The 18,547-nt window shown below is 59.3% G+C and overlaps 1 protein-coding gene across 2 annotated transcripts; it reads left to right on the top strand.

Annotated features, from left to right (window-relative positions):
* The first annotated feature begins 763 nt into the window (after positions 1–763).
* STAT3 (signal transducer and activator of transcription 3) lies at positions 764–14,037 on the top strand. Of its 2 annotated transcripts, none has more exons than XM_036398915.2 (24): positions 764–870; positions 4,325–4,471; positions 4,988–5,132; positions 5,962–6,060; positions 6,319–6,414; positions 6,498–6,579; positions 6,962–7,056; positions 7,266–7,417; positions 7,860–8,018; positions 8,104–8,196; positions 8,793–8,852; positions 9,144–9,173; positions 9,291–9,384; positions 9,467–9,514; positions 9,717–9,800; positions 9,890–9,988; positions 10,129–10,264; positions 10,496–10,548; positions 10,636–10,730; positions 10,993–11,132; positions 11,474–11,686; positions 11,901–11,943; positions 12,264–12,376; positions 12,458–14,037. In XM_036398915.2, the coding sequence occupies exons 2-24, from the start codon at positions 4,344–4,346 to the stop codon at positions 12,511–12,513; spliced, it is 2,313 nt and encodes a 770-aa protein (XP_036254808.1). In that variant the 5' UTR covers positions 764–870; positions 4,325–4,343; the 3' UTR covers positions 12,514–14,037. The 2 variants fall into 2 exon arrangements, with proteins under 2 accessions (XP_036254808.1, XP_036254807.1); XM_036398914.2 differs by having other exon boundaries at positions 11,474–11,689.
* Positions 14,038–18,547: the final 4,510 nt, after the last annotated feature.

Genomic DNA, 18,547 nt, shown 5'->3' with positions numbered 1-18,547 from the left:
GATCTCCACAGTTCTATAGGATCGATCCCCACAGTCCTATAGGATCGATCCCCTCAGCCCCACAGGGACCGATCCCTACAGTTCTATAGGATCGATCCCCTCAGCCCCACTGGGATCGATCTCCACAGCCCCAGAGGGATCGATCCCCCCAGTCCTATAGGATCGATCCCCACAGCCCCACTGGGATCGATCTCCACAGCCCCAGAGGGATCGATCCCCCCAGTCCTATAGGATCGATCCCCACAGCCCCACGGTGATGCTCCCCACAGCCCTATGGTATCGATCCCCTCAGCCCCACAGGGATTGATACCCACAGCCCCACAGGGACCGATCCCCACAGTTCTATAGGATCGATCCCCACAGTCCTATGGGATTGATGCCCTCAGCCCCACAGGGCCGATCCCCTCAGCCCCACGCGGGGGCGCTGCTACCAGCACGGCGCACGGGCCCGCCCGGCGCGACGCGGCCCCTTTAAGAGGCTGCGGCGGCGGCGGCGACCGCGTGACGTCACGGCGCTGCCCGGAACTCAGCTGGGTTTCCCGCACGGCTGTTCCCGGCAGCCACCCCCCCCCGGCCCCCTGCACCGCCTCTGCCTAGCGAAGCCCTGCGGCGGGAGGCGGTGCCATCCGGGAATAGCCGGGGGGGCAGCCCCCTCTCCGCGCGCCGTGACGCACCACACAACGACCGCGCTGATTGGCTGTCATAGACCTACGGGGGGCGGGGCCGCGGAGCACCGAGTAGCCATTGGCAGCTGAGATGATGACGTCACGACGGGGCGGAGCCGGGCCGCAGGAGGTCCGGTCCCTCGGCGAAGCCGGACGCGATCGCCGCCGTCACCGGGAGCCGCCGCCCCGCCCGCCGGGACCGCCGGTGAGCGCGGGGGGGTGTGCGGGCGCTGCTCGCCGCCGGCAGCCGGTGTCCCCCGAGCCGGTGTGGGGCCGGGCCGGGCCGGGGTGGGAGCGGGAGCGGGCCGGTAGCGCGGGGGGGCCTGTCCCGGCTCCCCGACACTGGAGGGCCGAGCCGCGGTGCGGAGCGGGGTCGGTCTGTGCGGCCCGGGCGGATCTTCCGGGCTGGCACCGCACACGGGGACAGAGCCCGAACCGGCTTCTCGGAGAGCGAGAAGCGGCGGGAGCGGCAGGGCCGGGGGAGGTGCGGCCCGCCCGGTGCGGCCGGGGCTGGCACGGCCTCGGGGGTCCCGTGCGGAACGGGGCTGGTAGGACTGGGAGCGGAAAGGGGGCCCGGGCACAGCGGGGCTGGAGGAGCCGGCGCGATCTGCGGGGCTGCGGGCTCAGGGCTGTCACACGCCGCCTGCAGCTCGGGGCCTCCCGCCCGGAGCGGGGCTCGCCTCGGTGACAGCCCCCGTGGGTGTGTGTGACAGCAGCCGGGTCCTGCAGCTCGGGAGAAGGAGCCCCCCGAGAGCTCTGCGGGGCTGGCAGTGCTGCCCACCGCTCCTGCTGCCCGTGTCTGGCTGGCTCCTGTCCCTCGGGCCATGGGACAGACACCCCCGCGATCCTGTCCGAGGGACACGGGATGGGAGGCTGGGCTGGCCTTTACACCTGCTGGGACCGGCCCTGCCTGGGCGCACATCGGGGAGCAGACCCCGCTCCCACCCTGACAGTGATCCCTGTCACTGTCACTCCCTCATTCTGCTCAATCGGTTGGAGCTGCTGGAGCACAGGAGGGGTGCCCTGCGTGTCCCCTGCCCTGGGGTGGATGGTGACAGTGTCACTCACAGCTGCTGCAGTGGGATTTCAGCTGGGATGGACCTTGGAGAGCTGCAATGAGGAACAGCAGGCCTGTGGGGTGATCACAACTCATGCTGTGGCTGTGAGGTTGCCCAGAGCCATCTCCCTCCTCCTGTTGCAAATCTCTGCATCGCTGTTTTCCACCTCCGAGGCTGGCTTTGAAATCGCTCCAGAGAAGCAGAGCCAAGTTCTTCTAGCAGCCTTTCCAAAGTGCTGCCAGAGCCCCTGGCTGCCGTGTCGAGCAGTTTTCCATCGGGCTGTTGATGGTTCTGTGGAAGAGGGGGCAGCAAGGTGCTTGCTGCAGCTGCAGGGACTCTGTGAAGTGATGTTGATGGCATCTGTCGGGACCCTGGGATGGCACCCTGATGATGTGGCGTGTGTAATGATGTCAGTGACTGAGCTTCATCCTGCTTGTGTCACTGCAGGGGATGTGGAGTCCTGGGGTCCTTCTAAGGCTTTTTCCAGTGACTCCCCCATACACTTTGCCCTAGGGCTCATTTCTTGCTGTAGGAGCACACGTGCAGGGGGTTGCCAGGTGTGTCCCAGAGATAAGGCAGGCAGAAAGCAGTTGCAGGGTTGCTTCCATGGCAGCCCCATTTTAAGTGGGGTGGTTGGAGTGTGCAGAGCTGTCTCAGAGGGTGACACTGTGCAGCTGGGCCTGACTCTTGTGCTCTGCCCTTGCAGGAAGATAAAGGAAGATGAACTTTAGCTCTTGATCTGCTTTTAGCAGCTCTGCTCTGAGCTCTGCACAGCATGTTTACCTGTGAGCTTGCATCATGCTGTGTTGGTCCTGGCCATGCTGGCTGCTCTCTGGCTCTGTTCCAGAGATGGAGGAGAGGCAAACCACAGAGATGGGCAAGCCCAGCAGAATCAGAAAGGTTCAACCCTCAGATTTTTAACCGTGGCTTCCCTTTGGTGGGGCTGACCAGGAAGAGGCTCCTGTGTGGGGTTCCAGGGCTGCCAGGATCAGAGCTTCCTTGAGAGTGGTGGCTGCTGCTCTAAGGAATGTCTTAGGGACCTTTTCCTCCAGGAATGTCAGAGTGCCTTGGGTGGATGCCAGGAGGAGCTGGAGTTCAGTGCTGCAAGCTGCCTTGCCCTGCAGCTGTTTGTGGCAGTGGGAAGTGGCTGAGTCCCGTCCAAGTGCTGCTGCCCTGTGGCAGCCTGGGAGCTTTGGTGCTCTCACACTGGGGCTCCAGCACCGCTCTGAAATGCCGAGATTGTGCCTTTCAGGAGGAACATCTTGGACCATGGGTCCGGATGTGGCACCTGGTTCTGTTTCTGCAGCAGGTCCGCCTGTGAGCCGCTTGGCACCGGGCGCTGCAGGGGCTGCCCAGCTGCCTCCTGTGCCGTGCTGCTGCAGCCCTGTCCTCCTCAGGGCTGGTAGCAGAGCTCTGGCAGGAGCTGGGCTGGGGCAGCAGCTGCTGCTGTTTCCGGAGGGGCTGGTGCAGCACCCCCGCCCCCGGGGCATGGCGCAATAGGAGGCGGGTGCTGAGCTCACCCTCCAGGCGGGGCAATCCCTGCGGGGCTGGTGGGCAGCCCTGGCACTGTGCCACTCAGCCCTGGCCTGTGCTTTTGGTGGGTTTGCCCCCCAGCAGCAGCATCACTCATGCAGCAGGAGTGGCCCCCGCAGCTGCATGGGGCAGAGGGAGCATTGCCTGAGCTGCTGCAGCTGAGCACTGGCCACAAAGGGCTGAACCCCCTGCGGAATGGGGGCTCTGCTGTGCTGGGCCACGGTTCACAGCCCAACCCTTGGGCTGCAGCATCACAGAGGCTCTGTCACATCAGCCAGGTCTGGCTCCAGGGCTGTAGGAATCTGTGGCCGCTGGCTCTCTCCTTTCTTGTTCACTTGTTGCTCCATTCAAAGCAGGTTTGGTTCATGTGGACTTCTCTGAGGATTGCACCAGCGGGTTGTAGTTCAAGGTTAATGTCCTGCTCCTGCCTTTGGGGCTGTTCAGTGCTGTGAAGTACTAAAAACCTCTCTTAACCCCCGTGTCAGTGCCAATGTCTGTCCCCTCCTGGTGTCTCAGAAACATCCACAGAGGATGTTTCCACTTTCTTTTTTTCACACCCAGACAAATGGGGAAAGAGTCCCTTGGGGGAGGAGGCCACGTAGTGATGCTGCATCTCAGTGCAGGGACCTTTGGGAAAAGCAAACCACTTTCTGCAGGGAAGTGACTGCTGGTGTCACGCAGAGCTGTGCCTTCATTTGCCAGCACAGTTGGAGTCCCCTCGTTAGTGTCAGCTTGATTTCCATTGATACAAGTCGTGAACTTGAAAATTGCTCCTTCCCTGTTTCTGTAGCTTCCTGGCAGTCTCCGCCTTCCACACTTACTGTAAGCTCCACAGCCACTTCCCTGCCTCCCAGAAGGACCAACCAGGGGTGCTTTTGAGACCAGATTAAATCCTCATTCCTACCTGTTGCCACTGGCCAGCCTGCCTGTGCCAGCTGTCCTGGAGCACCGTGCCCTGGCTGTCTCTGTTTCTGGCTAGGGAGAAGAACCCTTTTCAGGGTCACAGCCGGGTCCTGGCAGGAGGGAGGCAGGAGCCAGCTCTGAGCCAGCTGTGTTTCCACCCCTCAGGTCTCCCGAGCTGGCCAGGATGGCGCAGTGGAACCAGCTGCAGCAGCTCGACACGCGCTACCTGGAGCAGCTCCACCAGCTCTACAGCGACAGCTTCCCCATGGAGCTCCGGCAGTTCCTGGCCCCCTGGATTGAAAGCCAGGACTGGTAAGGACTTTTCAAATGCCTCTGAGGGGACTTTGCTCATAACACCCACCTGTAGGGACTCAAGAGGGCTGGAGGAGCTCTGTCACTTCCCCTGCTCCCCTGGTGATGGGACTGGTCTCTCTCTGGGGCTCATGTGGCATCAAGGGAATGGAGTGGGACTTTGTTCACTGTGTTGGACCCTGGGCCAGGAGAAGCAGGGGGATGTTCCCATCCAGGGCGGGCTAACACTGACCTCTGTTGTAAAGGGGGCTGACACAGAGCACTGATGGCTGGATCCTGTCCATGAGCATGTGGGACGTGCTCACAGACATCAGGTGCTGGTGTGCACCATCTGCCTGGTCTACTTGACCAGATGGTGATTAGTCACCAGCTGGACTCCATCTTAGAGTTCTTTTCCTTCCTAAACGATTCAGAGATTCTGTAAGTTGCACGGGGGATGCTGGGTGTGAGCAGAGCCCCCCCTGCTTTGCCCCTTGCCCCGTGCCAGGCACTCAGGGCTCTCTCTCCCCTGCACAGGGCCTATGCTGCCAGCAAGGAGTCACACGCCACGCTGGTGTTCCACAACCTGCTGGGGGAGATCGACCAGCAGTACAGCCGCTTCCTGCAGGAGTCCAACGTCCTCTACCAGCACAACCTGCGCCGCATCAAGCAGTTCCTGCAGGTGAGCTGGGAGCTGCCAGCATGGTGGGGTCTCAGGGTTTCTGCTGCTCAGAGTGACCCCAAGATGTGTTAGAAAGTCTCTTTTCCCAGCTTGGCTGTCGAAGAAGGAGTCAGAATCTTCTATTCTCTTTCTCGAGATTGTTTATTGTTTCTTATCTATAAAATTCTTTCTCTGGCCTGCTGAGGTCCGTTCAGCAGGTCAGACAGAGGCACTCTGGTGTTATCTTTTTATACTAAAAACTACGTGTACATTATTTACCATAACTTCCCAATACCTATCACCTATGTTAGACAGTGAGCTTCTACCTTAAACCAATCCAAAAGTGCCACCATCACAGCAGAAGATGGAGGCCAAGAAGGAGAAGGAAAAAAGCTGGACACACCCAGATTCCTCCTGAATCCCCATTCTAAAAAACCCCAAAAAATCTATTTTTCACCTCGTGACAAACTAATTATTATTATAATCCCTCCTTCTTGCCTCCTGAATCCCCATTCTAAAAACCCCCAAAAAATCTATTTTTCACCCCGTGACAAGCTAATTATTATTCTATTTAGACTTTCGTGGCTTGCAGATCCCCATATAAGGTTGGTAATTTTTTCCATGGGTCACAATCAAAGTCACAGGTATCTTGGGCTCTGTGCCAAGGTCTCTGAGCCCCCTGGCAGGGGTTTGGGCAATGCAGGACAGCCAGAGGGATGTCCTGAGTTCCGACAGTGGGGGAGCTGGTGAGGGTCCGAGCGATTCCTTGGCACAGCTCAGCATCCGCAGCCCTGATGTGGGGATCCTAGGGCTTGCCTTGTGCCTGCTGACCCTGTTTGACCCTTTACAGAGCAGATACCTGGAGAAGCCAATGGAAATCGCCCGCATCGTGGCTCGCTGCCTCTGGGAAGAGTCCCGGCTCCTCCAGACAGCTGCTACTGCAGCCCAGGTCAGTGGCCACGTATCCCAGAGCCTCCTGGTCCTGGCCATCCTGATTGCTGACAGCCAGGACACAGCCTGGGTGTTCTGGCTGGGTGTCTCCATCTCTCCTCTCCTCTGCTGCTCTCTGGAGCTGATGCTGAAGTGAGCAGCCAGCTGCCAGTGTGTGTTAAGGATGGGCTGAGGACCCTGCAGAACCTTCTCAGGCTGGAAGGGAGCATCCCCAGGTTACAGCCCTGTCCTTATGCCCTTCTTGTCCCCTCTGCAGCAAGGGGGACAGGCAACACATCCAACAGCAGCTGTGGTGACAGAGAAGCAGCAGATGCTGGAGCAGCACCTGCAGGATGTCAGGAAGAGGGTGCAGGTATGTGTCTGCCTGGGCACCTTCAGCTCTCCCCACCACAATTCTTGAGTGCTGTGAGTGAAGTCACATTTCTTGCCTTCCAGGATCTGGAGCAGAAGATGAAAGTGGTGGAAAATCTCCAGGATGACTTTGATTTTAACTACAAGACTTTGAAAAGCCAAGGAGGTAATGACAGCTCATTAGCATCTGCAAACCACAGTGTGTTCCTGCAAGGAAACTTGTTGGAGAGGTGTTCCAACCTCCACTCCTAGAGGGAATGTGCTCATTCTCAGGGCATTTGCATGGCAATTGGATAAACCTGGTCTTCTGTTTCTGCCAAGGATGCTGCCCTTGGGGGAGCTGAACTGAGCTTTGCTGTGAGCACAGCAGTGGGGTGGGGAGGGATTGGCCTCTGTGGGTGCAGGAGAGCCACGGAGCTGCTTGGAGGCTGTGCCAGATTCCTGCTTGGCTGTAGGGTGCCCGCACTTTGCTGTGCAAGTGTTGTGTTGTTGTGGCACTTGAGGAGGTGTGAGGAGTGTGGCTGAAGCTTCTTCTCACCTCTGCACAGACATGCAGGACCTGAATGGGAACAACCAGTCAGTGACCCGGCAGAAGATGCAGCAGCTGGAGCAAATGCTGACAGCACTGGACCAGATGCGCAGGGTAAGAGGGGCAACTGACCCTCCAGGTTCCTCTGGGGTGCAGATCCCCCTTCTTCAGGGCTGGAATTTGGTAGCTCCTGCATGGCCAGAACCAGGAGCAGTGCAGCAAGCACAGCCCTGAGCGACTTCTTCCTTGCCTGTGAATGTGAAACTTGTGGGTCCGTGGGGGAAGTCACAGCATGCTGAAGGTTCTGCTTTCTCTCTTGGCAGGGCATAGTGAGCGAGCTGGCTGGGCTGCTGTCTGCCATGGAGTATGTGCAGAAGATGCTGGCAGATGAGGAACTGGCAGACTGGAAGAGGAGACAGCAGATTGCCTGCATTGGTGGCCCACCCAATATCTGCCTGGACAGGCTTGAGAACTGGTGAGAGCTGCCTGGGACTGTGTCAGTGCCCAGAGCAGTGGCACTCAGACACCTGCTGTGGAAATGAGCTCTTGCTCTCTGGAAATGTCCTTGCAAAATGGACATTTCTGATGCTTGCACATGTCAATGTAGCCTGCAGCTTAGACTGAGCCACGATGGTGGGCATGGTGTTGGAAAGGTGTCACACTGTCCCCAGCTCTGTGCCTGGGGGATTCTGAGGCTGCTGCAAAGGTTATGGCCCTGGAGTCACCTGGGCATGTGCAGGTTTTGTTTGTAATGCGTGGCCTAGAAAAATGCTCTGGGCTTGGAGCCACAGACACACTCAGTTCCTGACTGGCTTGGCATGGAGATTGTGTTCTTGCATGGGAAGAGGAGTGCTCTGCAGGCTGGACAGTGTGGGCTTGGCAGCCAGAGCTAATGCTGGTTCTCCATGCTCCCCTAGGATAACCTCCCTTGCTGAATCACAGCTACAGACCCGGCAGCAGATCAAGAAGTTGGAAGAACTGCAGCAAAAAGTGTCCTATAAGGGTGACCCAATCGTCCAGCACCGGCCCATGCTGGAGGAGCGCATTGTGGAGCTGTTCAGGAACCTGATGAAAAGGTGCTGAAGGCAGCCAGGAGCTGCTTGGCCGTGGATGGAGGGTGGGCAATGAGGTCTGACTGTGGTCTCTGTGCTGTTCCTGCAGTGCTTTTGTGGTGGAGAGGCAGCCCTGCATGCCCATGCACCCTGACAGGCCCCTGGTCATCAAGACAGGTGTGCAGTTCACCACCAAAGTCAGGTGGGTGCCTCCCCACAGGTGAGGGAGGGGAGCTGAGCAGGGAGGGCAGCCCGGGGTCACTCTCTGGAGATGCTGCTGCAGATGCAGCCCCCGTGCTGGGAAGGGATGGATACCAGCAGGATAGATCCCAGAAGGATGATCCCAGAGGGCTGGAGTGCTGCCCACATGACTCAGTGCAGGGCTGGCTGGGGATCTGCTGGGTTCTGGTAAATCCTGTTGTGGGGGTGGGAAGCATCAGCACATCCCTGGCCAGCTGCTGCTCAGCCTGGGCCATGTTCCCTGCCATGCTCTGACACCAGGCTCTGCCTGGAGCTTCCTTGCCCTTTGCCAGCTGTGCCTCCATGGCAGCCTCTGGCCCAGAGTGGTGTGGAGGGTGTTCAGAGCCTGGCATGGGCTGTCAGCAGCCCAAACGAGCTCCTCAGGATGCTCAGGGGAGTGCCAGCAGTTCCCTGCTTCTGGGGACGGGTCCCAGGGCTGTGTGAAGGTGTGCCCAGGGATGCCAGAGGAGCTGCTCCATGCTGCTGGCTGTGCCAGGTGGAACAGGAGCACTTTCTGTACACAGCATGTTCATGCTCTGTGTCTGCTGACTCTTGCAGGTTGTTGGTCAAGTTTCCAGAGCTGAACTATCAGCTGAAAATCAAAGTCTGCATTGACAAGTGAGTCCTGTGCTTCCCTTCCAGTGGCACTGGGTGGGGTAACTGGGATGGGACTGATTCCTGCTGCCCCTGGATTGGGCTTGATCTCCACAACGAGGGCCAGTGTGGCCCCCAGTTGAAGGGGAGGGTGGAGGGTGGTGCTGAGTCCTGAGGGTTCACCCCCACGTGGGGGGAAGGCCTGTGGGGCTCATGGGACTTGTGCTGGGATGCAGCTGGCACCACACAGCAGCTTGTCTGCATCAGGCTGGGAGGGCCACTGCCATGACCTGGTGTCTCTTCCCCCTTTTCTAGGGACTCTGGGGACGTTGCAGCACTTCGGGGGTAAGTGCTCTGTTTGCTTTTTCCTCATTTCTTGTTTCTGCTTTTATTCCTGGCAACCATGCTACCACACATTCACTCCAAGACTGCCCTGTCAGCCTGACTCTTTCCTCTTGCCAGGTCCCGCAAGTTTAACATCCTGGGGACCAACACCAAGGTCATGAACATGGAGGAGTCAAACAATGGCAGCCTCTCAGCAGAGTTCAAACACCTGGTGGGTACTATGAGCTCCTGGGCTGCTCCTGTACAGCCAGGTGTCATTGTGGTGCTGCTGCAGCCTGTCCCTCTCTCTGCAGACCCTGAGGGAGCAGCGCTGTGGCAATGGAGGCCGAGCCAACTGTGATGTGAGTGTCAGGGGCCCTGGGAGGGGGCCTGGCCATTGACAGGGGCAGCTGAGCTGGGAGGGGATGCAGGGGGTCCAGCAGCACTGACTGGCACGTTGGTAGCTTGCCAGGCCAGCCCCAGCAGCTGTGCTGGGTCTGCTGGTCGTGTGTCGGGGTGAGGCTGGGTGTCTCGTGGTGCTCATGGTGTCCCTTTCTGCCCCAGGCCTCGCTGATAGTCACTGAGGAGCTGCACCTCATCACTTTTGAGACAGAGGTGTATCACCAGGGGCTGAAGATCGACCTGGAGGTGAGGCTTGGGTCACTGCCTTCACCACCACAGGCCTGGGTGGAGCCCTGGGAGTTGTCCCAACCCATGGTGACATCTTCTCTTTGCAGACCCACTCGCTGCCTGTGGTGGTCATCTCCAACATCTGCCAGATGCCCAATGCCTGGGCATCCATCCTGTGGTACAACATGCTGACCAACAACCCCAAGGTAGGGCTGGTGTGGGAGGGCAGCAGGGCAGGTGTCAGGATGGGTGAGAGGGAAACTGAGGCTGGAGAGCGGGGCTGAGGCAGAACCTGGCCCTGCTCCTGTCCCATGTCCCACTCAGGGCTGTGTGTTCCCTCGTGCAGAACGTGAACTTCTTCACCAAGCCCCCCATTGGCACCTGGGACCAGGTGGCAGAGGTGCTGAGCTGGCAGTTCTCCTCCACCACCAAGCGCGGGCTCAGCATCGAGCAGCTGACCACACTGGCAGAGAAACTGCTGGGTAAGAGAGGGCTGGCCTCCAGGGTGTCCTGCCCATCCCTCTTGTCCCCTGGCATGATTCCCCACCTGTACATGTCATCCAAAAGTGAGGTCCTGTGTTTTGGCCTAGGAGCTTTTGGCCTGAGTAATTTTCAGGTGCTTGGTTTTCTCCCAAATGGCACAAACCCTGGAAATGGTCTCTTTGGAAGGACAGCTCTATTTATAAATGGTTGTGTTCTTTTTTCTCTTCCAGGACCAGGTGTGAATTACTCTGGCTGTCAGATCACCTGGGCCAAGTTCTGCAAGGTAGCATTTCCTCTCTTCCATGAGCATGTTCCCTTGGCTGTTCCCTTCTTTCAAGCTGTGCTAGCAGCCTCTCTGCCTTTTCCCCAGGAGAACATGGCTGGCAAAGGCTTCTCTTTCTGGGTCTGGCTGGACAACATCATTGACTTGGTGAAGAAGTACATCCTGGCACTGTGGAACGAAGGGTGAGTGCCAGACCAGAGCCTGAGGTTAGGCTGGGCCTTGGAAGGGTCCCACAGGTTCCACCCTGATGGCGTGGGGTGCTTGTCCATGTGCCAGGTGTGCTGTCCTGGGATACTTTTTGCTGTTTCAGAGTGAAAACTCACCTGGGAATCCATAAAATGTCAGTGGCCAGGCTGACTTCTGCTGTTGAGCAGAGCTGGCATGACTTACAGGCTGCTCCTGTGCCCTGACCTCCATTTGTTGTTCTTGCTTCCTCCTGCCCAGGTACATCATGGGCTTCATCAGCAAGGAGCGGGAGCGAGCCATCCTGAGCACCAAGCCCCCAGGGACCTTTCTGCTGCGCTTCAGTGAGAGCAGCAAGGAGGGGGGCATCACCTTCACCTGGGTGGAGAAGGACATCAGTGGTACGAGCTCTACCCTGGGTGCCTGGCTTGACATTCCAGCTTCCAGAGGGGGCTTGGGTGCCCTGATAAGCGTTTGTCCTTGTCCCAACAAGCTGTCTGTGTGGGTTAACTTCTGAGCCTGGCTGCCCTTAGCTGGTCTTTGCCTTCTGGGTGTCTGTGCCCACGTGCTGCACAGTTTTCTGTGGCACTGAACACAGCCAGGTCGCAGTCCTGCCCTGTGGTCTGCTGTGTGCCTGGTAGGGCTAAACACAGCCCCAGGCCCATCTTGTCCCTGCTGCTCTGGGGATGTCTGAAGGCAGCCCTGCCTTTGTTGTGTGCCAAAATTCTCCTTCCTTGCACAGGGAAGACACAGATCCAGTCAGTGGAGCCTTACACCAAGCAGCAGCTGAACAACATGTCCTTTGCTGAGATCATCATGGGCTACAAAATCATGGATGCCACCAACATCCTGGTGTCCCCTCTGGTGTACCTGTACCCAGACATCCCCAAGGAGGAGGCATTTGGGAAGTACTGCCGCTCTGAGAGCCAGGAACACTCGGAAGCCACGGACTCAGGTAGTCGTTGACTTTCTGTGGCTCCTTTGTCACAGGGAAGCTCTGGGGAGCAGCACTGGCTGTCGCCAACCAGGACCCTGTGCCCTCCCTGGAGGGCACAGCCACAGTGTGGCACCAGCCATGGGACAGAGGGTGGGCACTGCCTGTGTTCTGGGGGGCAGAGACAAGGATTTGTCCTTGAGTGGCTGCTGATGAAGCTTCTCCCTCCTTGCAGGTGCTGCTCCATACCTGAAGACCAAGTTCATCTGTGTCACCCCGTGAGTGTTCCTGGGAGGTGTCCGTCACTGCTTGGGGGGTGTTTGTGTGCTCAACCGTGCTTGAGGGAGAGGTTTCCTTCCTTTCTTTCCAGCTCTGTCTGAGCTTTGCTTGGTTCCTGTGGGGTTCCCAGCCTGGGGTGACGGTGGGGGCTGAGCCAGGCTCCGGCTGCTGCCCAAACCACAGCCCCGTTCTTCCCCTCCGGGGCCCCTTTCCTCTGGAGACCTCTGGGGGCCCCTCAGCGGGTAGAGGGGTTGTTAGAGAGCTCTGGCCAGGCAGGCCCTGACTGAGGAGCTTTCTGTGCTTCTTCTCCTTTGGACAGCACCTCCTTCAGCAACACCATCGACCTGCCCATGTCCCCGCGCACGCTGGACTCGCTCATGCAGTTCGGCACCAGCAGCGAGGGCGCGGAGAGCAATGCGGGCGGGCAGTTTGGTGAGTCTGGGGGGGCTCCAGGGGGCCCTGGCTGCCACCCCACACCCAGGGCCCCGTAACCCTGCCTGTGTCTGCCCGCAGAGTCGCTGACCTTCGACATGGAGCTGACCCCAGAGTGTGCATCCTCGCCCATGTGAGGGGCTGCAGCTCAGCCTTCCCACCTCCAGAGCCTCCCCTGGATTTGTCCCACTCGGCTGCAGCTGCTCCAGGCCTGCCCTTGGGAACTGCTGGGGGCCAGGGTCCTTGCATGGGTCAGGTCTCACCTCACCCAACAGCGCAGCCCCTCTCTGGGGTGGTACAGCTCATCTCTGGGGGAGGGGGATGAACCTTTTTCTATTTCCTTCCATAACAGTTTTCTATTATTTTTGCTCATTCAAGTGCCTATTTGCCTCCGATTGCAGCCACAGTTCCTACAAACGCTTCCACAGCCCTGGTCCCGCTGCTGGAAGCTGCTGCCCTGACTGTGCCCGCACCCAAACCCACAAATCTGGAATTGCAGAGGGGATTTGCCATGTGGCAGGGCCTGCTCTGCTGCTCCCAGCACCTCCTAGAGCTCGCAGGGTGCTGGGGTGAGTCCCCTCTCTGCACCCACCTGGCCCTGGTTTTGGCCAGGATGACCAGGACAGGGCTCAGAGCTGCAGGTGGATGTATCCAGGTGCTCCCACCCTGGACTCAGCAAGCACTGCCCCTGCTGGACTCAGCCTGGGAGCCCAGAGGTTCAGGAGCTGCTTGTGCTTGTCCTCAGCTTCCTGCTTTGGGCACAGTGACCTGGCCAGTGCCAGCAGCCTGGGCTCCTTTTGGGATGGCTGGTGTCCCTGGGGTAGGGCAGTGCTGCTACCCAGTAGTGGCTCCTGTGTGTGAACAGCATCTGCAGCTGTGGCCCATTCTGGGAGCTGGGTGAAGCCACAGGGGCTGCCTTGGCTTCCCTGTGGCCAGGCTGGTGCTGGGAGCACAGTCTTGCTTCCAGCACTGTGCTGAGTTAGAGCAGTTGGACCCTGGGGAATTGGAGGAACCAGCATGGCTGACAGTGGGGCTCCTGGCCTGTCCCTTTCTTTGTGAGTTGTGAGGGGCCAGGCATGGGGTCTGCAGCTTCTTGGGGGCTTCATGTGGCATTTCAGTTGGAGGTTGGCCCCTCACATTTAAGGGTGGGAAGGGTCAAGAGTTGAAGGGAGCAGTGGATGGGAGGAGAGGAACCTGCTGTGGGGCAGTGCAGGACAGTGACAGGGGTGTTGTGAAGGGCGATGTCCTGAATTTTGGGGGTTTGTCCTGCATTTAACGAAACTGGGGGAGCCCTCCTGCCCTTTCCATGCAGTGGGCAGACACGGGTGAGCAGTGGAGGGGTGGGGGAGGCAGCGGGAGAGCTGCTCCCTCCGAGTTGCATCACAGCTGGTGGGCAGGGAACCAGAGGGCAGGGGGGAGGATCCCCGTGGCTGTGGGGTCTGGGCAAGCCCCTCCAAGCTGTGTGGGAGCAGGAGGGGGGTCCGTGGCTGGCCCTGGGGCTGCTCAGGGGCGATGAGGGCCCTTTGCCCCTCTGCTCGCTCACTGCCTCCGGCCGCAGTCCCTGGCAGCATTCAATACTGTAAAAAAATTTTATTTTTTTGTATATTTTATTGCTGTATCTACAGGCTTTAACTTTCTCCGAAATAAAGGCCCTGAAGCGACGTGCTGTGGGGTGTGAGCTGGGCCCTGCCTGCGGCACCCACCTGACCCTGCTCCGGGAACTGGGGCCTCCTTCGGCGCAGCCCGGCCCCGGTGCCGCCGCTGCGGTTTGCGCGGCGCGAGCGGCCCCGGCTCCTGCCTGGCAGGCGTGGGCAGCTGCCCCTTCCCGGGGCTGCAGGGCCCTTCCAGGGCAGCCAGGGGCCAGCGGCCCTGCCCCAGCCCGTGGTTGCTTTCTCTGCCCCAGAGACGCGCCCGGGTCTCCTGCAGTTGTGTAAAGGAAATGCCGGTGCCAGCGTGGGAGGACACGGCTGCGCTGGGGCCCTGCTCTGGCTGCTCTCGGCCCGGGCTGGCTGGGGCTGCAGAGGGGCCCCTGTGGCTGCTTCTGCCCCGGGGGGTGATGGGCTGGAGCTGGGGGCAGCGAGGGCCAGGCCCTGCAAGGCACAGCTGGGTGGGTGTGTGAGGCTGGGAGCGCTGGCTGGTGACGGTGACACGCTTTGCACACACAGCCCTGGTGGAGCCCACCCCAGCATTTGTACCCCTAGCCCTCTGCAATACCACGTGGATGTGAGGAGAGGAACCACGAACAGGATCATTCCAGGGTTTGTGCTCTGATGAGGCCAAGAGGGAGAGATTATTTCTCTGTCAGAGCAGGATTAGGGGGATTGTTCATGCAGGTCATGTGGAACTGGCTGTGCTGCATCATTTGAGGCACTGGAGGTGCACTGGAGCCTTCTCTGCCCTCTGTGTGCCCTGGAGCATCCTGCTCAGGGCTGAGCTGACCATGTCCCTGCTTTGGGAACCAGCCCCACTGCATTTCACTGTCAAACCAAACCAGGGCTCTGCCCAGGCCTCACAAACCCATTCCTGCTCTCAAGGCAGCTGTATTGGATCATTCCCCTCTCAGTGGCGCAGCCCAGGGTGCTGCAGGTGGGGGGCAGCTCACAAAGGAATGAGGCCCAGCCCTTCTCCGGCCCTGCCATGTACCAGCTCCCTCTGGCTGCTGCAGGATGGGGTTGAGAACCCAGGACTAAGGAATTTTCTTACCCATATGCAACCCTTGGGGTTGCCACAACCATGTGGTGCCAGGAACATTGTGTCTCATTCTCTATTCCTGCAGAGCAGGGGTTCCTTACCTCCCTGGCCCCTGTTGGGACCTGCCCCAGCCCTGGGTGATGGGCTCAAGGGGCCACAGCTCCCACCTTGGAGCTCCTGCTGCCAATGCTCTGGGGAGCAGCAGGCTGGGAGCTCCTGGAGCCTGATGGGCAGCAGGAGAAAGTGCCCAGGGGAGTCCCTGTGCTGGGCTGGAGAAACCCCTGCAGCACCAGCAGCAACGGGGGCAAGGGACACTTGCCAACATCCTGTCCCCCTCCTCCTGCCCCAGTCAGCCCTGCAGCCCTTGCTTTCTGCCTGTGCTGGGGCAGGAGGTTGTTTGTGGCTCCAAAAGGAGGTCACAGGGTGGCTTTGCTCCTTGCCCAGGCTCACAGCACAGTGGGGAGGAGTGGGGACAGTGTCTGAGCCAAGCGTGCAAACGGATTAGGGGTTTCCAAATGCAGATAATCCGCTTGGGATGCGTGACAGGCACAGGGCAGCCCTGTGGGGATGGGCAGCCACCTGCCAGGGCAGCCCTGGGCCAGGGGCACTCCAGAGCAGGGGCTCAGGCAGGGTCCCACTGGTACCTGGGCTGTCTGAGCTGTGCAGTATTGACAATCCTTGGGAATAAGGCAGCAGACAGGGATTAGAGAGGCCACAGTTGATCTGCAGCTCCAGGATCAAGCAGCTGAATGAGCAGGGCTGCAGTGAGGGGTGGGAGGCAAAGATCCCCAGGACCAGCCTGAGGGTGCCCTCTGCCCTCCCAGGTGCTGGGTAGGATCTTCCCACAGCAACACGTGCTGAGCTGCAGAGCACATGCCACTGCTGGCCAAGCCAAGAGCCATCCCAAAGCCTGCTTCCAGTGCTCAGAACACAACAGTCAAATAAATATTGCATCACACTCGGATAAATACACAGCAGAGCAGAGCCAGGCAGCGGTGGCTTCCGCTGCCACATGTGGCAGAGGTCAGACCCAGAGCTCCAGCACAGTGTGATCACCAAAAACACCACCTCCCAGCCATTCCAGGAGGACACAACCTGCCTGTTTCTCTACAGATGCCCCATCCTGGCTCACAGTGCAGTGGTGGAACCATCACCGAGGGCTCTGCTCACCCTGACATGGGGTGAAGGTTCCTGGCCCTGGTGCAGCCGCTGCACTGGGCTGACCTGTGGCAGCACGTTGGTGGCTGGAGCAGCTGGGACTGAGTGGTTACTGTGGCAACCTGAGCTCTGCAAGGCAGAGCAGGGATGCAGGGAGAGGACAGGGATGCATGGGGGTGTGCAGGGATGCTGGGATGCACCAGTGTGGGGTGGAGGCCAAGTGCACCCCGGGTGCTGTGCTCCTGATGCCCCCGGCCAGCCCTGGCACTGGGGTGGGCAGGAGAGGATTGTGCCCTTGGTCCCAGCCGGGCTGTGGGTGCCCCCCGTGCCCCCTCAGGTGCAGAGATACTCACTGAGCTGATGGGGGGTTCTGGTGCCCTCTGCAGACCCAGTCGGGCTCTCACTCTCCCGGGTGTTTCAGTAACAGAAACTGGATGTTTTTTCCTAGCAGGAGGAGCTATGGAGTCTTTGCCCAAGCAATGGCACTGCTTGGCTGCTGAGGCCAAGTGTTTGCTGGGTTGTTCCCAGCCCTATCCGAGTGGCTGGAGGCAGAGGTTTCCTGTGGAAGTTCCCCCTTGGACAAAATGTCATTTCCGTTTGGTTTTTTTTTTTTGGCTGGAGCAGATCATCCCCTCCTCCTGGCACTGGGCACCACCAGGCTGAGCCTGTGCCAGTGACAAACATCTCTGGTGCCCCCACTTTGCCCTGCCCACGGCTCCAAGTCGTGTGCTGCCCACGGGTGGCCGGGTTCTGGCAGGGTCTGTGCTGCTGCCCTGTCCCCCTCGCTCTTCCCAGGCTGCCTCTTGCACCAGCAGCAGGGCTGGAACCCTGCAGGGCCCATCCACACTGGCTCTCCAGTGGGACCTTTGTGGGAAAATGTGAGTCTGTGACTAATGTGGGGATTCATCTGTTTCACATTAGCTGGGCTGCATTATCACAACGGGGTTTTGTTTTGAGATCTGGGAGCGTAAGGGATGCAGAGCAGGGATGGGATGGGGCTGGGCTCCCCCATGAGAGCTCCTGGTTCCCGGTAAGCAGGAGGGGATGGAGCCGAGGCCGTGTCCTGCCCGCAGTTGACGTGGTTGGGTGTTTGTGCTTTGCCCAAGCCCCCTGCACATCCCGGGAGCAGCGGGGAGCATTGCAGAGGAGCCTCGCATACAGGATGTGCCCGGAGGGCAGTGGCCAAAAGCGTCAGGACTTCTCCAGAGCCATCTAAATAAATGTTTCCACTCCAGAGAAATAATTAAGACCCTTGAGATGCCACTTAGAGAGAAAGGCCGTTCCGCCTGCACTCTTTGCTCTCCCGCTCCAAACACAGAGGCAATTTTCTCGGAAATCCATTACGAAGCTCCAGGCTCGCTCCGTCCCCGGAATGCGCGGCGTCATTCGGCATCCTGCTGAGCTCATGCGAGGTGCCCATGCGTCCGGCTGCGGCTCAGCCCGGATCATGCTCACCTTCCCAGAGGCTTCCGAGACTCTCTGAGGCACAAAGAGAGCCAGGGCAGAGCTAAGATCTCTTCGGGGCATCGCTGGGGTGGAGCTGGGGCAGTTCCAGGGCAGATCCAGGGGCAGCCTCTCCATCTGTCACTGCTGCAGTCACTGTTCCTCTGTTCTTTTCCTCTGGAAAGGAAGAATTTCTCCTGGTAACATCCCCACCAGCCAGCTCGGAGTTTTCCTTGGGACCTGGCGAAAACAAATTGTGATTGGATTGGATTGGATTTTATTGGATTCCACTTGCCCTCTCAGCAAGGAGCACTCTCCACTTTCTCTCCCAACACTAATTTATTTTTCCTTTTTTCCCCCTTTTGTAGCAGAAAGGAGAGGGAGAAAGGAGGGAAAGGAGAGGGTGTTTTGTGTTCATCTCTCAGCTCTCCCAAGCATGTGTAGCTGTGCAGGTCTCTGGCACAGGGAGTGCTGTGTCCCTGGGATCCTCCAGCTACCCCTGGATCTGTGGTGCCCAGACAGAGCCCCAGCAGGCACAGACATTGTGTGTGACCTTGATTCTCTGGCCTGAGCAGCCAGTGCCCGCCTGGCTGCCGGCTCCAATGGGTTATGTGGGCCAGGGATTGTGAAAGCTGCATGTCCATGATGCAACTCACCAGAGCAAGAGCGTCCCAGCCAAGCAGGGTGGGCAGGCACCAGGGCCCTGCGCTGCCTTCTCCGCTCCTTTTCTTGTGTCTCGTTGAATACAGACAGTGTGGGAGCTGCTGGCTTCATGTTGGCTGCCTGTCCCTGCTTGCCAGGGTCCCAGCTCACCTCTCTGTGAGGTCTGGAGGGAGAGGAGCACTGGGAAGTGCAGCCAGGGCTCTGCTGGCAGTGGCT

The sequence above is a fragment of the Molothrus ater genome, chromosome 27 (assembly GCF_012460135.2).
Source record: "Molothrus ater isolate BHLD 08-10-18 breed brown headed cowbird chromosome 27, BPBGC_Mater_1.1, whole genome shotgun sequence".
NCBI classification, from domain to species: Eukaryota; Metazoa; Chordata; class Aves; order Passeriformes; family Icteridae; genus Molothrus; species Molothrus ater.
The sequence above is the reverse complement of the archived record's forward strand: the minus strand, read 5'-3'. Positions and strand labels throughout refer to the sequence as shown.